Here is a 21,130-nt window from a genome sequence, read left to right on the forward strand (position 1 = left end):
GAGGACAAATTACTCAATTTTTTTATTCATCTATATGAAGATATAGCATATTATATAGGATTTTTTTTTCCTTTTTTTTTTTTTTTTTTTTTTTTTTTTTTTTAAATTGCACTATTGAAAATGAATTAAAAGTCTTTAAATTTTCCATTTCCTGGGTTACACTATCCCTTTCTAGAAGTGCACCAAATCTTGGGTGTATATGTAGAAGTACAAAGGTTATTCATGGCAATTTGTGAGCAAACCTATTCAAAACATCTCCAAAAAAGTTAAAATGTGCTTTCACATAGTTCAAGAAACTGTTTTTTAGCTGCAGGAGAGAGATTGTATACAGAGATTCCTTTAGTGCAGCTCACTGTGTAGTTGAATAAAATATTCTTTAAATAGTATTCCATCAAAACACTATTACAGAAAACACACTCCCTATGTATAATATTAAAATACCCACAGAGAAGGTAAGCTACAGTGGGGTCCAAAGTCTGAGACCACTTTCCCATTCATGGGAAATGGGAATACACATACACTGTAAAGAAATAACCTGAGACTGAAATTGACTTACTGTCTCCATGACAACGGAGGGGTCCCACCTTGTAGGCAGCCTCTGACCCCAGCCGCTGGATGTCACCCAGCACCAAAGACCTGACTGGAAGGGACTCCTTATAGGTGAGTAGGCCTGAGTCATTTGCCCTGTAAGTGGAGAAGGAAGAAGAGAAAAAGTGGTAGAGAAGAAAAGAAAAAAGGGAGAGGTGGGGAAGATGGTCATGGAGAAGAAAAAAAACAAGAAGGAAGAGAAGGAGAAGAAGGATGCGCGTAAGAAGGAGTAAGAGTTGAAGGAAGAGGAGTAGATGAGGAGGAAGAGAAGGAAGAGGCACAGGAGGAGAGACAAATGGAGTAGTGGAGGAGATGGATTAGAATATGAAGAAGCATGTAAGGAAGAGAAGGTGGAGAAAAAGAGGAGGAGGTTGATTAGAAAAGGAAGAGGGAGAGAGGGCGTTGGAAAGAAGATGAAGAGGGGGAGAGGGAGATGGAGGTGAAGAAGAGGACATCAACGTTAGCGGGATGAACCTTCATGCATACAGAACAGGTGTAAAACTTGTGCCCGACTGAATTCAAACCACGCTGTGTTTGAAAAATTGTTCACACGAAGACAAGAGTTTCAGCTGACACAACATGTCTCCATGATGTTTTGTGGAACCACTTTATGAAGGAATGTAGGCTGAATGATTCATCTGCACATTCGCCACGCACACACTCCGCTCCGTGGTGTTTCAAATTCTAGCAGTCTGCTTTGTTGCTGCAAATTTTTGTCAAAAAATAAATCTAGGACTGTAGGCACATACAGCGCCGGTGAATCTGATGCGATACTGACGGCAAGAAAAAGTCTTTAAAAATAGAGCCAGAGTCGCACAGATTTAGGAAGCGAGATAATAGAAATAAAGACCTTTGGCTATGCAGACAGTAGCGCGATTGGTTACAATATGAGAAAATGGGTCTCTGCTGCAGAATTGGTCACAGGATTGGGGAAGGTGACCTAAATACAGAATTGCTTACAGCATGGATAAAAGGATTTAAATACAGGATAGGATAAAACATGAAGAGGGATGTTTAAATATCTTGGGATTTGTCCCGGACGTCTCATGGCTCCTTTCAGTCCGGTAAGGCGGGATGTGATGGTAAACACTGAATCGTATTAATGACTTGTGATTAGAGCAGTAACACAGATTTCATTAAACCGTCAGTGTTCTGAGTGTCACAAGCAAGGTATTTTTATACCTGTCTTTATAAGAGACGTTAACATATTCCCTCTTTTTTAAAGCTGTTCCAACCAAATAATTGCTGTTATGTTACATTAAAGTTGAGTAAGGATGACATTTTTAATCATCTTAATCAAAGGAGAGTTTGATTTAGAGTGAAACAACTGGTGCACAGTGGTTCTGTGCTCATGTGTAGCAGGTATAATGTTTGACATGTTCACCATCTTATTTTTTTGCAGTAGCACAAAACGCAGCACAAAAAGTGCAGCTGAGACTGATGAGAATGTCATTAGTTTCTCAGATGTTTGAACATAAACTAAAATAGTGGAAAGAATGAGATTTTGACCTGATGATGGTGTTGGATAAGAAGTTAAAGAATCACCAAAGTGATTACAAGTGATGCTCCTGAGTTACATCATGATCTCACAGTGAAGTTGACCTTTGACCATTTGGATATAAAATGTCATCACTTCATTTCTTTATCCTATTAGACATTTGTTTAATTAGTGTATCAAATTGTGAGTTATGGCCAAAAACGTGTTTGATCACCAAAATCTAATCAGTTCATCCTTGAGTCTAAGTGAATGCTTGCAAATTTGAAGAAATTCCCTCCAGGCGTTACTGGGATATCGTGGTTTACAAGAACGGGATGGACAGAAAACCTGAAAACATAATGTCTCATAAAAATTAATGGCAGCCTCATGGTGGTGCTAGAGGAAAAGTCAAGGGATCACCAAAGTCGGTCGGGTTCATCCTCTGAGAACTATAAATGCCTGTACCAAATTTCATGGCCATCTATCAAACACTGTAGTTTCAGTCTGATCCAAAGTGGTGGATGAAATTACCATCCCTCGAGCCATGCAGCTAGAATGACTAAAAATGTATCCAATCTGTCATTCCCTCTACAACACAGCATTGTAAATCACTGTACATGTATATTAAAGTGCAGATAACCATATAAAAAATGCTCATGCTTCATGCTACACCAACAGTTTGCTTTGGTGCAATAGTGCACTCCAAGGTGTCAACACTGATATAGGACAGAACTCAGTGTTCTTTGCCTTCATCCTAAACCCCATAATTTGTTATGATCCCATGATTATGGAAAGTTCTCTTTTCTTAATTGTTGGCAGTTGTTTGTTAATACATATAAGACCCCCCCCCCCCCTTAGTTTTAGTCAACAATTTAAACACCATTCTAAATCATTTCTCAAGGTATAATTACAATACAATAAGAGGCATTATTGCTCACTTAATGAGAATTCATAAATGATTTACTAAGGAAATATTTTCAAAAGACTTCCTTCAAAACAGTGTTTATGTAAAGGCGTATGTACAGTACTGTACCACTGGTCATAGTCAGCATCACAGTTGCAGTAGTGATTTGAATCCAGACAGCTGTCCTGGAGACCGCAGGCACACTGACGGCTGTTGGGCTGAGCTCCGCCCCAGTACGTCTGGACCTGACCTGCATCCGGACCTCCCACCCACCAGCTGAATGGAGCACCCTCTGAAACACACGCATGTGCACAAATACACACTTTAATCCTTTTTTGCTCCAGGGACCAGTTATCCTGCAAAACAGAGATGGATTTCACATGAATTTTACAACAGAGGTAAGACAATGAAGCCCACAAGGATAAATTAACTCACATCTGAATGAGAAACGTCTGACAGAGAACTGTCACTCATCTAGGCCTATGTTTTCATCGCAACAAATTTGGTAGATATATTTAAATCCAAAGCTTGATTTGCATATAAAAATGGGACATAAAAAAGGGGTAAGGAAAAGATCCTCCTCTCTTTTTCTTACCCCTTCAGTCTGTCCCTCTCTGTAGGTTTTAAACACAAACCAACACGGCTCTGTCACTTCCCTGTCCTGAATTCTGCAGCCTTGCTGCCCTGACCATGAGCCACTGCTGTTTCCCTGATAAAATTGGACAGATAATGGGCAGTTGCTCTCTCAAGACTTCTCTCCTTCACAAGCATCCTGATAAGTAGGTTTTGTATGTGTACACAGTGGTGGCGCGCAGTTAAAAACAAGATGGGTGACTTTCCTCAGTGCACTTTGAAACTCAAGCATCCTAAGGAGAATAAATAAAGGTGAGCAGATGTTTAAGAAAAACAAATGAGAAATCGAGAGGTGCAAATAAAAGAGTAGCTGCTGCAGCAGTTGAGGAGAAAATGCACAACAGAAAACGTCATTGATGTTTTGGTTAGTTAACTAAATCAACGATTCACACCACTTCTCTCTGGCTCCAGATATAGATCCCTCAGACACTGAAGAACCTTTTTGTCTGATGTCCTTTTCCTTTTAACTACCCTCTCTCCTCCACCTTCCACTCTCTCCTCCACCTTCAACACACACAAACACACTTCAGGATGCTTAACTATGACAGTAAAACTCAAATATTTCACTTTCCTACAAAAATCATCTCAGTGACATTGAGTCAACATAAAGAAGAGCAGAATGAGTTTTTCCTCCAGGCTTCACCTGGTGTGTTGAGGAGGCGGGACCTCCTGCAGTGGTAGGACAGCTCCTGCTCACAGTGCTGTGACTGGCTGATGATGGCTGCTAACTGCCCCTCCTCAGAGGCATAGTCGAAGTGGGCTGAATGTCGGTTTCGCTCAGGAGACGAATGAACTCTGGTCAGCTCGGTGTTGTTGTGCTGGATCACCATCCACGCCCTGTTCTCTGGTGGGAAGACGAAGGGAAGCAAAAGACGAGGGGAAATAAATATTTTGGAAGAAAGGAGTGGAGGAGGATTCAGTGGTGTTTGTGTGTTACCTGTCATGTTACAGTAGATGAGCTGGGGCTTGATCGGTCCACTGCCATCAACGTCTATGTAATAATGTCCTGATGTGTTGCCTTTGTGTTTGTACGCCTCACACGACTGCTCGTATGTCGCTGAGGAGGAAAACACGACAGAACACAGTGCAGCATGTCAATCGGTGGCTTTGGCTCATGAGATAGAAAATGGGTTCTTATACTGCACCACTTTACTATCAAATCAGCATTGTGATGTCTTGATCTTGATATCTTATCGAGAAAGTGTTCCCAAGTTTTGAAAAAAAAAGAAAAAAAGAAGCAGGGGCTTGTGAGGAAGCAGGCTTTCTATTTTCAGAAAACTTTGGGCCGACTGTGTTTTCATGTTGCAAAATACCGAGCGCTCAACAGCTTCACAAAAGACAACAGTGATTAAGCCAAACTGAATACAAATAATTTAATGCTGCAAAAATTCAATAGAAGAGGAGTCCAAATACACAACTGTCTTCTACAAATTATGTTTTGTATCAACATAATGAGGAGATGTTGTCAATTAACGTATCATCTGCCACATTACATATACATTTTACAATCACTAAAACATCCCTGTCACCTAGAAATTACATTTATATACAACTAACCTGCAAAAGCAAATATGTTTTGTAGGAAATGTAATCAGTGGCTGGATTATAATCAGAGGCAATGTGTTTTTTGAATGAATGAGGGATACATTTATTAGCGACAGCGGATTTGCAAGGAAGTGATTGGGGTGGACGGCGGTCGTCCAAAGCAAGCAGCTGTCACACCAGAGACCAAGATTCACATCCACAGTCTTGTGTGTGGTTTAGGTAATGAAGACACTCTGGTTAAGGTTAGGCAGGGAGGGATCATGGGAACAGATGTTGGGTCTGAAGTCACAGTGAACAACATAACCAAACTAAACATAACCATAAAGAACAGTTTAATAGTGCTGTGGTGGATATTATACTGGAGACTGGATATTTTGGCAGAAACAAATGCACTGTGTTGATTAAAAAGTTCACTGACAACATAATTAATATCCATTCATAGCAGCTAAAGCAGGATTAACACTAATTTTATTGCTATGTAGCGCACACGCACACACACACAAAAGTTTCCAGCATGCTCCTCTTCTCATGTCTTTTCTCAGGAAGAAAACTCCCGAGACTTTGATACAGCTCAAGAAAGGTTTTGACCAAATGTAACAATGAAACACAGAGGTGGAGTTTATGTGTGGGTGGGTGGGTGGGTGGGGCGGGGGTTCCAGAGTTGGCCCGGATCCAGCCCTGGGCTGATTACACCACCCTGGCGTAGAAAGATTCAATCAATGCTTAGCTGTGTAATCAAAGCCACAATCTCTTTACCTTCTAATTTGACTCACCTAAAATACTGTAGGCACTCTCTAAGTTGAAATCCATTTATGTGGAAAGAACAGTCCGCCTCAGGACTCCCTCTCCTTTCCTAACATGCTTTCTGTCTCCATCTCCTCTCCTGTTTACCTTCCTCTTAATCCTATCCTCACTCTCTCTTCATCTTTCTCTCTACGCTCCTCATTTCTCTTTTTGTTTCATCTCTGCCATCTCTTCCACCCTTCACTTCTGTTCATCTCTGTCATTTGTTCTGATGGTACAGGGGATATAAATGATTACGCAGTTTGGTCTAAGCCTTCATACCAGTCCAAATGTTCTAAACTACTGTATATGGCAAAATTTAGAGCTAATTATAACAAAAACATTTCATACATTACTGTGTATTTATAATCATTACTGTGTATTGGCTTTCAACACTAAATGTAACCCCTGAGCGAGCCCACACTCTTAAAAACTCCCATAAAAACATTCAGTAAGGAACCCCAGAGGTCTTTACTCCAAATGAAAGAATCCTTTGCCACAAAAAGGTTAAAAATTAGACTTAAAAATACAACTGTTCATATTTCAGGAGCTTTCTAGCTACTAGAGGGGAAGGTTACGAGCTGTGCTTTGGTAACCTGTGGTGACTCAGTGTTGGTCATCTCAGGGCAGTGGCTGTTAAAGCACAAGTTGTCATTTAGGCTGCCTAAAATACAGCCAGAAAGAGCCGTTAGCATGGATAGACTCTTCATCTGGAATTGTGTGAAACCTAAATGGGACTCAGTTTTAGCCTATAGTTTATCTGCCTTTTTGTTGTACAGTATAATTGTGACCGTTCCCTCTAATACTTCCACAACTGTTACAGCAGATGAAGTTGTGATGCTGCTGTCTACAGGCCCAACTCAATCTGTCACTCAGTCATTTTTCACAGCAGTGCATAAATGCTGTGGAAAAAAAGAAGCAGATCCTCTAGAACCAGACGAAGTTCAACAATGAATCAGTTTTCAAGATTGTTGAGCATGTTGTTATGTATTTGTATTTCAATAATTAGTATATTAACATTAATTTATTGGCCTGTTCCTATGTGCGTGGGTGTTGATCTTTAAGTGATCATTGTTGGTGGTCATTATTAAGCTGACACACCAGATGGTTTGTTACTAAGAACCATCTGGGAAGGTTTTGTTGGAAACTGTTTGGAAAAGGGCCGGAGCGTTCAAAAAATACTTGGCAGATGATTGGATGAACCATCTGTCTAAAATTATCTATCACGGGCTAATTTCAACCAATCAGATTCTGTGTCCTTCCCGGAGCCAGTTGGTAAATCAACCTCTTGCAGAGTGAAAAGATAACTTACACTGGGAAAATAACTGATATAACTGATGCTATAGCAGAATCTATGCTATCCTCTTTAGGAGCCACTATTGTTGTTAGTGATCAGTCACTTCTCACTGTTATCATGCCAAGCGGCAACCTCCAGGGCTGAAAAGGAAGCCAACATAGAAGTGCCAAAAACTGCAGTTCCTTCAATGGCCACTAGAGTCTGGCTCCAAAAACGAGTCAATCCCCATACACCCCCATGTTAAAATGCTCCACTTTACAGCAGAAGTAAACATGTTTACAGCCTGGGACAAAAAACAGATTGAGTCTCTATATATCTAATTCCCTCCTTCATGACAGCTGACATTATTTGTCATTAAAGTTGGGATTAATTGAGGGCGTGCCGTTTTGAGTGACAGGTGGGTGACTGTATGTTAGCCACAAACCGGCATGCACCGAATCAGGCACTGACAAGACGGCGACAGTGGCAGCAGCTCACTGTGAGCTTCAAAACTGCTCTTCAGAAACCTGTGGATGACGTCACGGAGGCTATGTCCATTTTTATATACAGTCTATGGTGGCTGCCAGTAGTCCGTCCCTCATGGGACACTGATCCGAACTACTGTAGTTTGACCACAAGCCAACTGGAGCCTGGCGAGATGGATTCTTGTTTGCAAGAAATCCATCTGCCTCACAAGGTAAGGTCATTATAGATTTCTCTTTCTTTTTCAGAAACCCGTTAAAATGATTCTATACCTACTGTGCCCATGTTTTTGTCAGTTCTTAATTGCTTCTTTTTTATGATTCGACTAATGAACTACCTGGAAGCCTCAGACTTCTAAAACCAAAATACCCAGCAAGAGGAAAGAAGTTCACAGCAGTTTCTGTGACGCTGAGGTTGATGTGTGCTGTTTGAAGAGAGAAGTGGGAGAAAACTGTATCTTTCATCTACAGCAGCATGTCTTCCCTTTGTTCTTTCCTTAGCTTTCTCTCAGTGGATAGAGTGACACTTTATTTCTGCACTATGTATTACCAACCAGGCTATTTTTGTTAAAAAGCGGCATATTAAATTTGGTGCAAACTTACCCGCATGTCTCCACAGACTTGCAGATAATGTAAAACATTGAATAAATCGCCATCAAAGTTTTTATTTTCATAGTAAAACATGTTTAACTTGATATGCACTTGAAGTAACTGATGCAATTAGGAAGAAAATGTATAAGTTCAGCATTCAGAGTTGCTTTAATCATTGTTTTGTGTATTTTCTTATGTAGTTACATTTAAGGAGAAAAACAATATCATATCTCAAAACTGAGCCATCCAGGCACACTAGTCATTTTCAACTGATGCCTTTCTCTTCAAATCAGACAGTGGTTCTGCAAAACAAATGGTTTTCCTTTGAGAAAAGGAAAAAGAAATTATTTCTATGTTTTTGTTATGCATTGTTTATGCTCCTGAAATATCAGAAATCACTCATCCTAGTTTCAGCAATATCTATAAAGGAAATGTAAATTTTAGAAGTTCTTTCGTCTGTGACACAGCCATAGAGTTTGAGTGGCAGGTGTTTGATTTCAGCATGAGCTTCTGCCTCTTTGTGTCCAGTGGGACGTGAGTGAAAAGCAGCCTTTACACTCAAGTCCCTTTACACACTGGCCTGGAGTTGGATTCACACACATACACACATCACACAAATATGCAGTCCCATTTAAAATGAACCAGTCAGACCACAGATAAGGGCCATCTGCAGGTGTCAGAGAACCAAAAATAAGACCTTTCCGAGAAAAAAAAATTTAATGGAAGTCTAATTTTCTCACCGTAATGAAGTACCACCAATCTGTTTAGTCTATTCCTGATTGAACGCAGCAAATTAAAGTTTTTGAAACAACAGAATAGGAAAAAATGGACACAAGGAAATTAACTGTTTGGGGACATGGGGTCTCACTGCTATTAAAGCAGATGAAATGAGAACATGTCTGGAATATTAACCACATTCTCTGAAGGCGTTGGTAACAGGTCAGCAAGACGACGGCTGTGCTGTGATTTCAGCTGTATTTACTTGTAAAATAATCACTCAGAGAGAAAGTTAGAAGCTCATTCATGTCAGCTGCCATGTAGTCAGCAAAGACAGTTTTGCCTTGTACTCGCAGGGCAGTACTGGTGACTCTCTTCTACATAAAGTGGCTAAGGTTTGTCCAAAAAGTTGCTTTATTTGTCACTGGGTGCTTTTCTGATTAAAAAGGCGCTAATGGGGTCTGAAAGGTCAGTTAATCTAGTGACAAATGCACCAGGTTGTCAACAAAGCTTGTTCGCACCAAGTCATTTTGAAAGAAGAAGAAAACAAACTTCATCACTCAGCCGTTCAGACACTCAATCTGCGCCATTTGTTTTTATAAGACAGGCCCTGCCAAAAAAGACACTACCCAGCCAACACCGGCCATGAGTTAGCTACTAACTGGTGAACATACTAGAGTCAGATGTTTCCCTCACAAGTTGGTGGAGACCAAAAACACAGTTATAGGAGAATGAATAAATTAACATTCACAGAGGTGGGCAGAAACACATCTATGTCTGCTAAGTAGGCAATAGGTTAAATAAGAAACTGGTTTCTAACAATTCATGATGAAAGCTTTATGTGTCAATTTTGTGTTCGCAGCTTGTTACGTTGCAGTGGCCAAAAATAAATAAACACAAAACAAAAATAAAGCTCAATTATTGCAGCTTTAAGTAAATAATCAAATGTTAAGTATCTTACAATGGTCTATCATCACATAAGATTTTAATTTGACTAATACCTGTCTTCTAAAGAGTGATAAGGACAGAAAATAAGACAACTTAAAGTACTGACGACTTCACCACTTTAGCATCTTCTATATTTGTCATTGCATTTTAGGCTTCAAGCATTTTAAAAACCTTCTGATGCCCGTGGCCGGTTGCTTACAGCTGTGGCAGGTGGCTCCTCTGTAGCCGCTGTTGGAGCAGTTACAGTGGAAGGTGCTCCATGATTGAGTACATCTACCTCCATGCTCACAGTGACTGGGGGAACACCTGGGAGACAGATAGAGACAAACACAGAGAGAGAAGCTTATTGTCTGTCAAAGGTTCTCTAAGAAGTTTCTCAAGGATGTCAGTATGAAAGGGAAAGGGAACAGGCCTTCAGCACACCTGACTGTTGTGATGTGCAGGTGTGTAGGAGGGACCTGAATAGAAGCTGTCTTAAAACAACAAAAGAGAAGTTTGAGTCTTTTAAGAACATTTCAAAAAGCCTTTATTTGCATGTCAAGCGAAACAAAGGGGCATGTTCTGAAAAGTAGCTGGTTTGAAACTTCCCTTTGTTAGTATTGTTAACTAACGTTGCATCATCCAGAGACAAAACTCTTGAACTCTCGCCCATCCTGTCTCTGAAAGAATAAAGTCTCATTTTATTGTTTATGTTCATCCATCCGGCTGGTGCAGTGGATGGTGTTTCCCACAGGATGAGGATTTATTTGAGGTGCTATTAGAGGTGAGGGGAGGGCCTATAACATTTAAGAGTCAGCTGTGAAGCTATTTAATTTATTGTATATTAGGCTGGGACCAAGTGCAATTAAATCACCTGTAGTTGAGTACTAATAAGCTAATTTATATTTGCAGTAGCACGGGGAGAATGTACAACACACAGGAGCACCACATTAACAGTGATACTAACATCTAACATCCAATAAGGGGGAACTTTTTTTTCTTTCCAAATCTATACAGTTGCACATAAATGAACTATTCCAGCAGACTTTTTCAATCAGTCAATATGAAGTCACATTTTCTTTTATTGTATTTCTATGCACAATACCAGAGAGAGACAGTCCACACACTAACACATCTGTTAATTATTATAGGCCATTTTTCCATAATAGTGTTGCTCAGAGAGAGTTTGGGATCAAGTTCATTTCCTGTAATCTTCTACATTAGCAAACACTAATATAGTGTTGGCTATAAATAGGAAATAAACTTGGACCCATTTAGAATAATAATGTGCTTAACAGTGAAATGTTGTATAGATCAGATATGAAAAAATTTCCCCCAAAACTATTTGATTGTTGCTGTCAGCACACACACAGTGCTTTTTAAAAAAAAATCTGTCTGATAGGTTTTACAATTTCTCCAACATGACACAAACACTCGTACACAAGTATCCCTCTTCCCTCTCTCCTGTCCCCGTAGCAGAGATAAACAGGGTTGGCATTAAGAGCCCTTCAAATACAAAATAGGTAGTGGGGAAGCTCAGAGTACAAAAACAAAACAAATAAAAATGTATAAAGCAATATATAAGATCCCTGTGTATCACATGTCACACAAATGGCATGGTCAGATCAAGCACAAAATAGTGTAAAGATGATGTGTATAGACTTCCAACACCATCAGGCAAAAGCTGAATTTGACAGCAGGTAAGTGCTGCTGATACGTAGGAACCTGAATCCTTTTTTCCCCTCATCTTAAGCCTAATATTAACCATCATAACTACTGACAAACTCACAATGGTCCTCACATAGGTAGACACACAGAGTCTTGATAGAGCAAAGCTAGATATCCAAAGGGGTGAAAGACAAGGGGTTCTGGAGGACGAGGGAATTAGGAAGCATCAACAGTGCAGGATGGCAGGCGAGAGAAGTGGGAGTGAAGAGGTGAAACAGAGGGCTGTGGGAGGCAGAGGGAGGCAGAGGGAGGGACAGATCAGGAGAGCAGCAGCGAGACAGTGGCAGTGACTGGATATCAACTCTGTTTGGACAGTGAACCAGTGGAAATGAGGTCAGGGGCCTGTAGCTAGATACAGTAGGAGAAGAATCATGGTATATCACTCAATATAAATGGAAAACTGATTTTTTATTGCTTAGGTGAGTTTAATAAACAAAACTCTTGTTCTCTTTGTTTCCTCTGTTTCCCCACATGACGTCCCAGTCCAGTCCTGTTAAAATTAGGTAAGATCTATTTTCAGTCCAACCACTTATTTCATTCTTTAGGTAGACTTTTATGGTGCACCTTTCCAAATGCAGGTCGAAATACAACAGTAACCGCTTGTAAATGTTTGTGATTAGGCAGCAATTTCCAGGGTTGAAAAAATGAAGCCAACACGGATGTGATGTCACGGAGGCTACGTCCATCTTTGTGTACAGTCAACGGTTGAGACCTGCGGACCTTCCTCACCTGTATCCCTGCAGATTTATCCTGAATACAGGGAAAAGCTGGCCCAGCACACAGCCGATCCACAGTCCAGACTATTCCTTTCTACCAGACTCTAGAACGAATAGCCAGAGAACATTTCTTGTTTATTCACCACTTTATCTTCATTGTAAAAGCAGACAAGAAGAGCAGGTAGACAAATGCCTGTGCACGCGCCCACTTTGCTGGGTTTCTTAAAATCCACTTTGTCCTCACTCCCACTGTCGACTGCAAAAGTTGGGAAAACGCAACTTTTCTTGGCAAGAGCCATGTGCAGCCACAGTAGGCAACTCTTTCCAGCAGCGTTGGAGGAGTTTTCTGTCATCGTCTCAACATCCAGTTTGCTGTCGGCATCCTGCTGCCACATGCAGCCTCAACCGTGGAACACAGAGAGCGAAAATGACAAAAAAACTCAGAAACACAAGCCTGCGATAAACAGTGAACTGAACCGAGCCTGTATCGCTAATCTGCTATAAATCTTTCCAGGGCTAAAAGTTCCCACTTTTCAAAGCACTTTTTCCTTTATAAGTCTGGGGGGGGGGGGGGGGGGGGGGCTCGCTCCTATGGCTTGACTAACAAATGGCAATGCAACGTGACAGTGTACTGCACCAGAGCTCAGATCACAAGACTCCAGGATTAACTGAGAAAAGAGACTCTGTCGCTTATCTAAAAGTTTCTAGTGCGGTGTGACAGTGTCCTATAACGTAGCTTGGATCACAGGGCTTGCATCCAATCTCGCTGGTTTCTATTACAGCCTCTGGCTAACCAACGCAGCACAGCACAGCCCCGCCCCCGATCTGCACACTATTACTGGACAGGTAGACCAGGATATCCCACAAAGACTTCAAATAACTGCAGTGTGCTGAACAGCGTGAGCCAGGGGGAGAGGAAAGGTATGTATTTTTATCCTTTCAGTTGGCTGTGCTCCTGCTAATGGATAAGCTGCCACATCTCACACACGCACGCACGCACGCACGTACGCACGCACGTACATACACACACACACACACACACACACACACACACACACACACACACACACACACACACACACACACACGCACGTACGGGGAGAGTTTGGGAATGACACAGGTGTGTGAAGGATAAGATGTGTGTGTTTGTGTGTGAGTCACTGGTCACATAGAGCATCAAACACATGGAGAAGTCAGTGGCTGTCAGACAGACAGATACGTAGACACTGAGGCACAGCATGAAGAGCGGACCTCTTGGTGACCCGCATTTCTTTTTATTTGTGTGTGTGTGTGTGTGTGTGTGTGTGTGTATGTGTGTGCCCTTTGACAAGGTGTATTATTAAGTTGTCGGGAACCTGACAGAAGTAAAGAGGTCAGAACTACTGCCTTCTGACAGCTTCATCTGTCTCGCTCCAAAACACACACACACACACACACACACACACACACAGGAGAGATTTCGTAGCTTTGGAAAGCATGAGTGTCCTAAAGGTGTCATTATGCTTCAAACAAAGTGCTTGTCGGACTGTAGAAAAACGTCCGATGCCCCCCACCCCCCTTCCTCCAACACCTTTCCCAAGTCAGACTCTGTGGCTATGTCCAAAGATTTCTTTTCAAATATAAGTGTTATCTTCTCATCAACTCTCAGCATGAACTTAAATAAAATGTCCAACTACTCCTTTAAAAGTCCTTCCTCAACTTTTTATTCTTGTATTCTTGTCTTCTTCTTTGTGTCCTCTTCAGCGTGTTTTATATAATATCTAAGAGACAAAATATGAAATAAAATATATAAAAAACACTGATGGATAAAGTTTATGGAAGTTCATGGAATTTGGAACTGAGCAGGGATTGAATGGTTCGTCTTCAGGACAAAGGGAATCAGAAGAACAATGGACAGGACTAATGGTGCTCTATCCCAGAAGAGGTTGTCATCCACAGGCTCTGACCAGGGATGTTTACTGTCCTTGTTATTGTATACTTTATAAAGAAATGACTGTAGGAGTAGGTGTGATGTCAGGCTTCTCCTGAAGTTTGCAGATGACACTGTCCTAATGAGCCTGGATGGAGAGGTTGATGTTGGGCCAGTTGTATAGCGGTGTGACAACCACTTCCTGGAGTTAAAACTTCACAAAACTTAAAATAGGGCATATCGACTTCAGGAAAACCTCACTCAACCTTCCCAACTATAATTAAGGGCTCGCTTGTTATAATAGGTGAGTGCTACAAGTACCTGGGAAAAGTGACTGACAAGAACTTGAACTCTGACTTCAACACATCCACAATCTGTATAAAGGGCCAGGAGACTTTACTTTCTCACAGTTTGAATACTTTTAACGTGGACAAAGCACTGATGGCTTTATTTTAAAAATGCTTTACTGAGTCCAATTTAACCCTTTGATTTCTTGGTGTACGAACCTTACAGTCGACGTCCTCTTGTATATTGTAATGTGTGTCCTCTACTGTAAATCAAGTTTCCCCTTGAGGGTGATTAAAGATCTCTGAACTCTGAACATCGGCATGTACAGTATTAAGTGGTGGCAGGACTTGAAGGCCACCGCCAACCTCTTACTGTATACGGCTGCTGTGCCCTGTGGTGGTCTTCTTAAAGTCTATTCTCTTCAAGAAAACTTGGTAAGACCCTACTTCCCATTTCTGGCTTCGATAATCACCTGAAATGAACGAGGAGATGAAATACATTTCTCCCTCGCTGCTAATTAATCTACTTAGCTGCACACGCAGCAAGTCTTTCAGCCTCTCCTCAGGAATGCAGTTAGGTGTAGCTGGTGCGTTAAGTGGCCAAGAATGAGAGTTTTAGATTAATAAATGCCGACTGTTGCTCTATTTTCAATCCTTGGTTTCAAAGGCTGGCTCTTGTGCCTCAGGGAAGGATTTTTTTCAATTTGATGTTGATGTGTGTTATAAACAAGTGATTTAGCGACCCCTCAGAGATGGTTCAGATTTGGAGACTTATATAACCGTGTGTGAGGGAAAGAGCGGGGATTATAATACATTTAAGCCATCCTCCTCCAGAACTTGGCCCTAAGTAAAACACCTCAATTAGCAGGTTGTCACACTGTATAGTCTCATATCACAACTTTTCTTTGCATCCCTTTCATCTTACCGCGAGGTGACAGATAATGAATGCAGTTTTTTTATACCTTTCATTCACATCACCACTTCGATTGCTTTGGCTGTGAGTATATATTTTATTTCTATCTACCTGTATATCTGTGTGCTGTACAAAAAAATGACACAATAAACCCTCTACAAAGCAAAGGTGCACATAAATATGCATCAACCGATATGTTTATTCAGGCCGATACCGATACTAATTATTAAAAATCAAGACCAATAACCGAGCTGACATTTTGCAGTAAAACTGAAAACTTGAATGACAAAATTTACAGCAACACATACCCCAACACATAAAATAAAAATAAGTAAAAACCAGTAAAACTTAAATTAAAATTTGAATCCTATTTTCCAAGTCCCTATGTCCAATAACTGGTCAGTACTCCCAGTTCACCAGCACCTGACTGTGGTGCAGAGACGGCTCCTGTTTCCCTCATAGATGCTGTGACTTCACGAAAAACACTCTTGATACAGAGCAGGGTGGTGAACAGGGACATTTTCTGGCTTATGAAGCAAGTAACCTGAAGCACACTTCAGCCGCCACAGATGAAATCTTTATCAAAAAAAAAAAAAAATAATAATTTACCAGTGTCTTTTTTTCTGCAGGTATGCCACATCCAAAACATAACAAGTTCAGGGGTTTTCTGTGGAGTAACATTAGCAAATAAAAACTGAAACTGGGTTTTATCATCATAGCATTAGATCAAAATAATTGTGATGCTTATAGTAACTTCAGCAACATTTGCATTTTATATTTACTCATCACATGATAATGCTGCAGACGAGACTCTGAACCAGACTACAAGCAGTGACCTTTCAGAGAGAGGCGGCTGCATCAGAGACAAATGTGAACATTTTTATTGTATTTATTTTATCCTGCAATCAGATCAGACAGAATACTAATTATGATATTTGGGGAAATTATGAATATTGACCGCTCCATATAAATATATCCATACAACATGAATAGGTTCACAAAGACACAGCTAGTCTGTAAGTGTGGTCACCTCTGAAATAGGTTAAATACACCATGTAGTAGCATTGCCCTGGTTGTTGTGTCCCATTTCTCTGTCCCTCTCTAACAGCTCTGACAAAGGATAATGAAGATGCGATTCTATGTTTCGGTTACTGTCAACGAGAAGAAAACCAACAATATGATAATATATAATATACTAAACTCACCCAGCCTGTCTGTTGTTCTCAGCCCTGGGCCCATTTGTTACTATTGAAGATGTAAACCTTTCAGAATGCATCAGAAATATATACTTTCAATTTTAACAATAACTGCGTGATATTCAAACAGGAGTAAGTTGTGCATTTGGTGGCGAGTATTTTCAGTCATGGCTCTGTAACACAAGTTAGTATTTACAGCACCAGCTCAGGAGAGGATACTTGACTATGTGGGAACATGTCACCCAGTTCAACAGTGTGGTATTGATGTGTGTGTTTGAACGTTTTCTGGAGGAATAATTTTTAGCAGACAATCAAATTATTGCCATTTTTGTTTTGGAATTGAATTTGCTGATAATATCACCTGACCAGACTTATCCCTTAAGTCCTTATTGTCTGGTCTACACGCTTGTTGTTTTCACAGTCATAGAGTGACAAATTCCAAGTCTAATTAATTAGCCTTGTTAACTGTGGTGTTTTTGTGTTGAGGTCACTTCAGTACATTGACAGTCCCGTCTCTATCGCTGCACTTGAGTCCTCATCTGACTTTAAAGAAGACAGCAACTAATGACATTAAAATGTCAATATGTGTATTTTATTGAGCATGGTGAAAGGAGAAACACTCTCTGAGCAATGCATTTAGAATATGAATGTGTGCTCCAAACCAAGAGCAAAATGCAAATATATCCCAAACTGAGTATTTATTCCTACCACTGTTTTCATTAATCCTGAAATGACTGTGAAAACAACTTTGAACCCAAATAATGCAAAAAGCAGAGGAACTTTACATGAAAAGTCAATGAGTTCAGTCACAGCCAAGGAAAGAAATTAAAGTGGACTGGTGCCATAACAAGTGTGTACGTGTGGCATCACACATGACACCTCTGAGATGTGTGGGGCTCATGGTAACAGCAGTAAAGAAAACACATTCTGATGGTATTTTTGGAGACTAACCTGTCGATGATGCCGCACATATCAATCTGCAAGTGGCTGTAGTTTCCCAGCAGCCTTTGCTGCACTTTAATCAGGTCAACAGGTTGATCATCCAGTGTCAGGAGACGCATGCAGCCCTGAAACATGTTGAAGGGGTTCCTACAGTAATGACTGCTCTGCTGGGCAGGACAACCTGAGGAGGGAAACAGACGACACTCCATCAGTGGCTGGCCTCCACTTTGTGTTTGTTTAGAAGCTGTTTTTCTTGGTGTCATTTATAAACATGGAATTAAATTAATTTCAATGAATTCTAAGACAAGCAAGAAAAACACCTTACTCCCCCAGTAGCCCCAAAGTGTCTCCTGATTAAAGCATAAAGAAATGGTACCATATAGACTCAACTCGCATCCACTCTCAACGGAGAGATCTACCTATCTGTCATCTGAATATAAACCAATATGTTCGAGCACATTCAAGTTCTTCAGGCTGTACATGTCTCAAGAAACTAAACAGATACCACACAGTCAGATGAAAACAACACTGGAGTGTAGAGCGTCAGAAAGGTATTATTTTCATGATAAAAATAAAATTAAATAAGTATTGATATTAAAGGTCCCATATCGTATCAAGTGAGATTTCTCTCTTTTGATTATAAAGCAGGTCTAGGTTCTACATTAAAACTGTATCAAAGTATCAAAGCGATCAGTCCACAGAGAAATGCACACAGCCACATTAGGACTTCTGTAACTTTTTGACGTCACAACAAAGCAGTGATCGTGCTCAGCAATGCCCCAAGCTTCGCCCACCTGGACCAGGATTTGGTCTCTCTGACTGTTTACCTGAAATCTGCTATATTTTTTTTCAATCTCTCAGAAAATAGTCAGGCAATCAGAGGAGAGGCTCAGAGCCTCCTCTTTTCTGATTGGCTCACTGACCTGTTGTTACTAGAGCTCCAGAGAGAAGCCTTAGAGATGTAAAACTACATTGAGATGGTTTTTGGTTTTTAAAACCACAAATATGGACTGTGGCACATTTAGCTGTAATGTAAAAGTTAAGGTTAAGGTAAAATCAGGAATGACCTTTAATGAATATATGCAGTATACTGTTGTTATATACACCAGTATGGTGGTTGGAGATGCTCTTCATAATAACTGATATATCAGCTGGTGATGATGGCAGTATATGTCTAACTTCCTATGGTCTAGTGTGAGGGTATGGATGTCAGTTCTAATATATGTTTTGCATCTCACTGTGATATACTATAGACGTGTAGCAGCATAGAGGGCGCTGCTCTTGATTGATGCCAGTTGGTAGCCGATAATTGGTCCAGCATCATATAAAAGCGGCAGCCTGTCACCTGCTCTGTCTTGCGCTCCCTCATTGCGTCATTTCCGGACCGGATAATTGTTTGCCCCTTCAGAGCGGCAACGGTGGGCTGTGTTTGCGGTTGCATTTAGCGTCTTCTGTATTGGTAGGTGTCCTTCTCTCTCTCTCTCTGCCATTGCTGCCATCTTTGCTGGCTAAATGCTGGTGTGGTTACAGGTGAATGCCGGTAGCCATGCGGGTCTCGTCTCTCCCTCACTCTCCTTAAGCCTGTGTGAACTCTATAAAGGTAAGCGTTTGTTATTGCTGCTTCCCACAATTCTTCAGTTTTAGTGTAGCAATGCTAATTTAGTTTTTTTTAAATATTAGGAAGTCATCAGCTGACAGAATCCACCGGTGGTGTGACGTCACCACCAGCTGACTTGAGCCGCTGCTGTTTCGTCTCCTGTTTGCTTGCTTTGTGTCCTGTTCCGTGTTCGTAGCTGCTTGCTGGCTTGCTCCTTTGCTGTGTTTGCTGCTGTTGTCTGCGCTGCTGCGGGCCTCTCCATCCTCGCTCAGTTACCGGCTCGGCCTTGGTTGGTCGGCCGCTCCACGCTCTCCCTCCCGCTCTTACTGCTGTGCGGTGCTTGCTGCTGGGGCTGCGGGTGACTGACAGCTGCTTTACACAGCTATCGGATTGTGCATAGGACTGTGGCAATACGGTGTAGAGTGTTTTTTTTAATATTGTTTATTTCATTTCAGGCAGTTTTAGTTTAGTTATCTGCCCATTTTGTTCTCATTCTGTATGTTTATTTTGTGATTATTTTTGGTATTAATTTGTTGTTTTTTTCTCTCAGTTGCTGCAGGCCGGTGGTGGTGCTGGTGACTCGGGTGGTGGTGTCCCTTCCTTCGGTGTGCCGTGTCCTGGGATTTTTGGGTGATTTCACATTGTGTGTGTGCTTGCCACGTGTGTTGAGTGTCTGATTATTTTCACCTCAATATTATTTTGTATTTGGTAGACTCCCCACTCCTCTCACTAGCTCCTGCCCACACCCATAGGCCTCAGCTCCTGACTCATATTACTTTCTTTTCGTATGGTTGGATTTTATAGTCTTTTAGAGTATTTTTGAAATAAAGTGTATTTCTTGTAAGTACTTGGACTCATGTCTCTTGCCTGGGGTATAACGAACCTGTGTCCTATTATTGTTAATGGTGAATAATTCCTTGGGTGAAATTCCCAAGGTGGCGTTGTCAGGCAATTAAAATAGAATTTGGATTAGTGTGACCCACTGCTCGACGCCGCGACAGACGTTAAAACTATTATTCCCATTAATGGGGTGTTAGACGTTAATGGTATATCATTGAAAGTGTGGCATCCTTCCCGACTGCCAGACTGTGAAAAACACTGAATGTTTCTCATCCCAAGACAAGTTGAAAATGAATGCCAACAAAGTGACGTGACACAGGATGACAAACTGCAGGCCAACAGATACAGTCACTGCCACTTATCCAGGAAGCTGCTTCTCCAGGTTTGTTCTCACCAGGACTCTTCCTAGAGTTGGTCGCTGGGCAAAACTGAGCAATCAGGCAAGAAGGGTCTTGGTAAGGAGAAATGACCAAGAATCCGATGGTCACTCTGGCTGAGCTCCAGTGATCCTGTGTGGAGATAGAGAAACTTCCAGAGAGGTTGGTCAAGTCTCTTACCAATGCCCTTCTCCCCTGATTGCTGAATTTGGGTGGTAGTCAGCTCTAGGACGAGTCCCGGTTGTTCCAAACTTCTTCCATTTAAGAATTATGGCGCTCTTGGGAACCTTGAATGCATCAGAAATGATTTTGCAGCCTTCTGTGCCTCGACTCATCCTGTCCTTGAGCTCTGCAGGCAGTTTCTTCCTCCTCATGGCTTGATTTTTGCTCTGATATGCATTGTCAGCTTTGAGACCTTACAGTATATAGATAGATGTGTGTCTTACCAAATCAGCTGAATTTACCACAGGTGTACTCCAAACAAGGTGTAGAAACATCTCAAAGATGATGAAGAGAAATTGGTGGCACCAGAGCTAAATTTCAAGTTTTTGAATATTCTAAAATCCTGTTTTCACTTTTGTCATTATGGGGTATTGGGTGTAATGATGCAGGAACAAATGAATCATAAAAAAACGTCATAATGCTGCAACATAACAAAATGTGAAAACGTGAAGGGTTCTGAATACTGTCTGAAAACACTGT

The 21,130-nt window shown here is 41.1% G+C and overlaps 1 protein-coding gene across 1 annotated transcript in view; it reads right to left on the reverse strand.

Annotated features, from left to right (window-relative positions):
- The window catches only part of LOC111671713 (contactin-associated protein-like 4), a 101,976-nt gene that overhangs the window by 25,828 nt on the left and 55,018 nt on the right, over positions 1 to 21,130 (reverse strand). Inside the window, exons 10-15 of the mRNA XM_023428877.2 lie at positions 17,624 to 17,795; positions 10,144 to 10,250; positions 4,540 to 4,659; positions 4,246 to 4,446; positions 3,099 to 3,261; positions 557 to 684 (exon numbers count right to left, since the gene is read on the reverse strand). Coding sequence (XP_023284645.1) covers positions 557 to 684; positions 3,099 to 3,261; positions 4,246 to 4,446; positions 4,540 to 4,659; positions 10,144 to 10,250; positions 17,624 to 17,795 — 891 coding nt within the window. The remainder of the gene's footprint in view (positions 1 to 556; positions 685 to 3,098; positions 3,262 to 4,245; positions 4,447 to 4,539; positions 4,660 to 10,143; positions 10,251 to 17,623; positions 17,796 to 21,130) is intronic.

This window comes from Seriola lalandi, unplaced genomic scaffold (assembly GCF_002814215.2).
Source record: "Seriola lalandi dorsalis isolate HSWRI2012SDOR001 ecotype SW California unplaced genomic scaffold, Sedor1 jcf7180002054885, whole genome shotgun sequence".
Taxonomy (NCBI): domain Eukaryota; kingdom Metazoa; phylum Chordata; class Actinopteri; order Carangiformes; family Carangidae; genus Seriola; species Seriola lalandi.